Source organism: Hyaena hyaena, unplaced genomic scaffold, assembly GCF_003009895.1.
Source record: "Hyaena hyaena isolate Hyena2069 unplaced genomic scaffold, ASM300989v1 scaffold_405, whole genome shotgun sequence".
In the NCBI taxonomy this organism is placed as follows: domain Eukaryota; kingdom Metazoa; phylum Chordata; class Mammalia; order Carnivora; family Hyaenidae; genus Hyaena; species Hyaena hyaena.
Genome location: NW_024081039.1, coordinates 1174450 through 1180449, shown reverse-complemented (window position 1 = coordinate 1180449; position 6000 = coordinate 1174450). Strand labels below are relative to the sequence as shown.

Sequence of the window (6000 nt, the reverse complement as noted above, 5' to 3'; positions counted from 1 at the left end):
TTTTTATTTATTTCTAGGAGAGAGAGAGAGAGAGAGACAGTGTGAGCAGGGGAGGGTCAGAGAGAGAGGGAGTCACAGACTGAAACAGGCTCCAGGCTCTGAGCTGGCAGTCAGCACAGAGCCCGACGCGGGGCCCGAACCCACGAACCGCGAGATCATGACCCAAGCGAAAGTCGGACGCTTAACCGACTAAGCCACCCAGGCGCCCCCCCCCAAGGTTCTTAAAGTCAGCGCCCTAGCATCAAGTTTCTTTGTGCTGTGGGCATGATTGAGAACTGCTCAGCGGATGTGGAGCCCCAGACTGGGGAGAGGCTGGTCAGCCCCTGCACAGGGACACTTGTCAGCAGCCGTGGCCCCCTCCTCCACTCCGTGCTGCTTAGACACGTGTACCCCGCCCACCAGGGCAAGGGGAGGTGCAGAAGCCTTAGTGTGTTAAAGTTAAGGGGGTTCACAACCGTGGTTCCATGTGACAAGCTGTCCCCTGTGTACTGACTGCTTTCAAAGGCCAAGGAAGCCCAAGACGACCTGGTGAAGACCAAGGAGGAGCTGCACCTGGTGATGACCGCGCCCCCGCCCCCGCCCCCCCCTGTCTACGAGCCGGTGAGCTACCACGTCCAGGACAGCCTGCAGGACGAGGGTGCGGAGCACACGGGCTACAGCGCCGAGCTCTCCAGCGAGGGCATCTTGGATGACCGCAACGAGGAGAAGCGCATCACCGAGGCCGAGAAGAACGAGCGGGTGCAGCGGCAGCTGCTGGTGAGGGCGGGGGGCGCCCTCCCTCTGTCTCCCGGGGGTGGTGAAGCAGCTGTTCCCTCCTGGCGCCCGCCTCCCCTGGGCGGGCCTGACCTGTGCTGCTTCACGTTGCAGACCCTGACCAACGAGCTGTCCCAGGCCAGAGACGAGAACAAGAGGACCCACAACGACATCATCCACAACGAGAACATGCGGCAAGGCCGGGACAAGTACAAGACGCTGCGGCAGATCCGGCAGGGCAACACCAAGCAGCGCATCGACGAGTTCGAGGCCATGTGAGGCGGGGGCGGGGCGGGGCCTCACCTGGGCTTCGTGGGGATGGGGTCGCGGTCAGACTCCAGAGCTTGTATTTGTAGTTCTTTAAATCTAGGGTCCCCCTCCCCCCATCGTATTCCAGTTCCCGTAAAAGGAGAGTAGTTCTGTCGGCGGGAGTATTCTGGGGCTGAGATCAGTGGATGCTTCCCTGGTTCGTTCCCCCCACCGCGTCCTAGTGCCAAGCAGGCCTGGGTCCATCCCCGTTGCCGAGCCCCTTCCTGCTCTGCGCCTGCAGCGGGACCGACTGCATTAAGGAAAGATGCCTGTAAAGTCTGCATGACAAACTCCATGCTGGCATGTGTGATACGAGATTCCGTGTAATTAAAAACCACATCGTGGCTTCTGTTCTGTGCCATACTTTTTTCTGTATTTGAAATTAGCTCAAATTGATTTTCTTTTTTGATTTCTATGAAGGATTCATCTTTGTATATTTGTTTTTTGAGGGGTGAAAACCTTGAAAACCGCGTCTGCGGCACTCACACACGGTGCACACACTGCTCCTTTAGGTCGAGGTCGGCAGGGAGGACGCTCCAGTCTTAGGGAACTTGTGTTTTTGCGTAACAGAGGGGCTGCCTTGCTGGACGCACGGAATTAATGATCAGCTGTAGAGAATAGTATTTATATATGTGACAATATGGGTTTGTAACATTAGTTTCAAAAAGGGAAAGTTTCATTCTGTATATTTTGTTACCTTTTACGGAATAAAAGAATTACGTACTAAAAACCATGCAGCCATGGCATGTGATGTGACATGAGAGCAGTGATGAGGTTGATTAGCTGCTATAATCACATCTGCTAACATGTTTTTACTCTGTTCTTTGTGCACGTAACGGACTATGCACCGCTCTGTGTTCTGTCTGAGCTGCTTGTTTAAAACCGTGCACACATGCTGTTGGGATAATTCAGGCTCCAGCTGTGAAGGGACCCTTCCCACCTGGTCTGGCCTTCGTTCCCCCAAGGAGAAGCTGCTCTGACCTACCCCCTTCTCTCCCGCATCCTCGAAGCTGTTGAAATGCCAGGTCTCACCGGTCCCCCGTCGTGCTCAGCTATGTCCTTTCCTTTTCTGGGAAAGAGTCTGTGCAGATGAACCCCCACCACGGATTGAGAAATAAAGATGTGCAAGGCAAGACGTGGCCGTGTGTGCTTGCGTGTCGGGGCGGGGGGGCCCTCGTTGGACCCCGCCATCCACGCAGGCCTGGGGGACCCAGCGCTCCACGGGGCGGCCTGGCCTGCCCCCACGAGGGACCTAACAGTCATCAGGTCCTTTATTTTTCTTTCAAATGCATGGAATGAGGACGTAATTTTCACTATTTGACGAACTCTGGGGGACAGAGGGGCGTGTTGAACATTTATTGAAATCTGGCCATTTCCACAGCTCTCACCACAAAACAGCCCCAAGGCTCATTTATTACATCCTCACCCACTGAACATAAATACCCACGGGGGGACATGCTTGCCACTGCTGTAGCCGCGAGTGTCTAGCTACCTTCAGGCACGTCGCATTTAACTTCCACTGAGGACTGGAGCATGGGCTTCAGTGCAGAGTGAGTGTCAGGTCTGTCCACAGATTGGGGCTGGAAAGAACTTTCTGCCATTGAAGTTCTGACTGAGCGCACGAGTCCACGCCCCCAGCTGCGTCTTCCCCTGTGATGGCAGCAAGGTGACAGATCAGTGATTGGGGGGGGGGGGGCGCAAGACCTACCACCTTACCAGCCCTTTCCTCCACTTTACTATTTAATTTTTGAGAGCGTGAGGGAAGGGGGAGGGAGAACCCCAAGCCAGCTCCGTGCTGCCAGCAGAGCCCAGTGTGGGGCTTGAACCCACAAACGTGAGCCAGAATCAAGAGCTGGACGCTTTGCCGACTGACCCACCCAGGTGCCTCTCCTTGGCTTTTTAAAAATGATGACACGCTTGGGGCACCTGGTGGCTCAGTTAAGCGTCCGACTTCGGCTGTCAGCACAGAGCCCGCTGAGGAGTCTCTGCCCCTCCCCCACTCGTGCTCTCACTCTAAAAAATAAACATTTGAAAACACTGAAGACAAACTTCTTAAAAAGCAAAAAGCGTTTTCCACCTCAAGACCACATGGAAAGCCACCCACTGGTGAGGAAGAGCCCGGACAGCAGACCCAGGACATGGCGCAGGCCTCCCTCCCTAAACCCTGGGCAGAGCCGCTTTCTTTCCCATAGTTCGAGAGTAGGGGGGCGGCATGTTTGGTGGGTTGGCTGTTCAAGAAGGTGAGTCACAGTCTGAACACATTACGGGGCTGTGGGTCGAGGGGAGGGGTGACCCAGACTAGGAGCCAGGTTTGCAGACAGAAAGGAATCCCTCTGGGCAGGGGGTGTGTCTTGAGCAGTGTTCCTTGTAAAACATCGAAATTGAGCGGGAACCTGCTTTGTCTTCCGAGGTCCTCGGGTGGAGGCCCTGGAGATGGGGGCAGGGGCCACGGGGAGCACCCTTGCGCACAAAGGGCTGTCTCCCACAAGGCCAGCAGCACTGGAAAGCATCGGCCTTCCATCCCACTCTTCCGAAATGCTTTCTGAATCGCCATTTGTTTGGATTAAGATATTTTCCCTTAAGAAAATAATCCCTTTAGGATCGACACCACACACAAAGACCAGTACTGTACCCAGCCCATTTGGAAGCCAATTAGTTTTTTGTCTTTAGCACGTCTAAATCTGATCTAAATTGTTGAAATACTTCTCTGTATTACATAGCTCAGGTGTAGAGGAAGAACCGGCGGGGGCAGTCTCCAGAATCACGGCGAGTGAGGCCATTTCCAAGTCCGTTAATCCCCTGCCCTCACGGGAGCAGGGCTGTCCAGTAGTAACCGTGTAAGACCGTCGCTAAGGACAAACCGTGCTACTTGGGCCCCATAAATCCCTCAGGCGGACTTACTAGAACCGAGCCTGGCTGCCCCCAGCAAGCGGTCATTCACCCCAAAGATGGCCTGGTCCCAGACGGCTAGTTCCAGGCTGGACTGCCTCAGCTGAGACGGGCTCACACCGTTGAACACGAAGGAGTGCTTCCAGTGGGGACAGGCTTGCTTCCTGGCGACTGGGGACTTGAGCTTCAGCTTGTGTTGGTCTGGCAGAGTGAGGCAGCTGCACGAGAGATGCAGACCCTGGGTCGGCGGTTCCTGCCCCACCAGGCCTCCCCTCCCCCGCCCCCTCAGTGGGGCTGGCATCACAGAGGCCCGAAGGGCTGATCCACCACGGAAAAATTCCAAGCCAGGAGCCAGAATGGGAAGCTCAAGATTGGCCATGTGACCTCTCGCCAGGATGTTCCGGATTTAGGGTAAATTCTGCAGCAGACGCCGAGGGTACTTGGGCTTCCAGGTCACGCGGCCCCTAATCGTAAGGCCCCCTCCTTGGCATGCCTGCCACCAGGGCTTCGGCCTGCTGCCCGGGGACCAGGACCCCGCACGCATTCTCTCATCTTAACCCTGTTCTCAGGAAACCAATGCAGAAGGGCCGCATAGCTCGCCCAAGGCCATACGTTACGTGGCAGCCTGAGGATGGGAACTCAGCTGTCTTCACAGGGTGAGCCCCCATTTTTCCATGACGTCACTGGGGGTGTAGCAATTCTGTATAATAATTAATGGTGTTTGCTTTACTTAGAGACACCAACTCACCTGTAGTGAGTAAGGATGAACTAAACAGGGTGGAGGAGATGGTAAGCCGAGGGAATGTGTCCCAGTGCACTGTGTTCTAAGCTCTTTCAGTCAGGAAATGCTGACTTACTGATGTCATTACATAAACCGATAAGATCTGCGTTTGGGGCTAAAATAAGTGTTCTAAATCTAGCCTCCACGTGGCAAAATCGGAGTCTAACAGTGTTGGATTTTCATGGGAAAGCTAAAAGACAAGTTGAGAACGCTTACCCTTTCTGGTGTTTCCTATGTAGCTTCTAGGAATCCGGAAATGATACTTGATTAAATATAATACTTACCCCTTAACAAAGGAGTTTAGGGTGCCATCTGACCGCACGGGTAAATTCTTAGCTCCCAGCACCACCAGACAAAGCTGACCGTTAGGGGCTGGCCCATCTCCTGTCCCTGGAAGGAAAGCATTTGCTGTGAGCCCTACTTCTGCACGTGGCACACAATGGCACGTAGCACCCCAAAACTGACAGCAAGAGGGTGCGTTAGAGCCCTGAGGCCCCACGGGAGCAGACGGGAAGAGGGGCACATCCACTGGGGGAGGCTCTGCTGGCCCTGTTGACGTGATGTCCCTCTGCAGGGCCAGCGTGGTGACAGGATGCAGGGGTCACCCAAATCCAGGGAGAACGGAAGCTGCAAAGATAGTAAAGAGGGACCCAAGGAGAGGAAGGCTGTAGAGGTTCTGGTTTAGCTCCAGCAGGTGGTTTGGGAGGGGTGTGGGGGCCCCAAGATTTCTAGGGGGTTGGCCTGCTGGTGGCCCTGTGAGCTCTGGTCGCAGACCTTACTCTTCCAAGCAAGAGACCACTAAATACATCATGGAATCACTCGCCACCCTCCACCCCTCCACCCTCTCTTCCATAAGCCCCACTTGATGTAACTGCATTAAATCTCCTGTAAGCAACTCAAGCGCCTGTCCTTGACCCCTTAGGGCAACAGCTCCCCGCTGGGAAGCAGGGACGCAGTCACACAGGGCCCCGTAGGCCCCAGCGCCTCAAGATGTGCTCTTGTTTCCCAAGGAGCCACACTCCCAGCCGGAACGCAGGCGGCCAGGGGAACGTCCCCTCTTCCAGAGGTGCAGCGGTGGGGTGGTCTGCATCAAGGGGGCTGTCCAGGCCACCAGCCCCCTGGGAGGAAAGCCCCGGGGCTGATGTCCTCAGAGCCTTGTAAAGTGGACGTCAAAGGCGGGGCCTCCCTGGTCCCTCATTTCCCTTCCAGGCTGTAGGTTCCAAGAACCCACTCCCCAGCCGGAGCTTCCCAGATCCTGGAAAGTTACT

The 6000-nt window shown here is 55.4% G+C and overlaps 2 protein-coding genes across 7 annotated transcripts in view; one reads left to right on the top strand and one right to left on the bottom strand.

The window, feature by feature from the left end:
• The window catches only part of EZR (ezrin), a 50737-nt gene extending 48540 nt beyond the window's left edge, over nt 1–2197 (top strand). For both annotated transcript variants that reach the window (XM_039252073.1, XM_039252074.1), the window contains 2 exons: nt 505–756; nt 868–2197. In XM_039252073.1, coding sequence (XP_039108004.1) covers nt 505–756; nt 868–1032 — 417 coding nt within the window. In that variant the 3' untranslated portion in view covers nt 1033–2197. The remainder of the gene's footprint in view (nt 1–504; nt 757–867) is intronic.
• Nucleotides 2198–2403: 206 nt separating this feature from the next.
• Nucleotides 2404–6000, bottom strand: part of SYTL3 (synaptotagmin like 3) — a 99377-nt gene continuing 95780 nt past the window's right edge. For all 5 annotated transcript variants that reach the window (XM_039252098.1, XM_039252100.1, XM_039252102.1 and 2 more), the window contains 3 exons: nt 5017–5122; nt 3964–4169; nt 2404–2712 (listed from right to left, as the gene is read on the bottom strand). In XM_039252098.1, the coding sequence (XP_039108029.1) occupies nt 2603–2712; nt 3964–4169; nt 5017–5122 (422 nt within the window). In that variant the 3' untranslated portion in view covers nt 2404–2602. The remainder of the gene's footprint in view (nt 2713–3963; nt 4170–5016; nt 5123–6000) is intronic.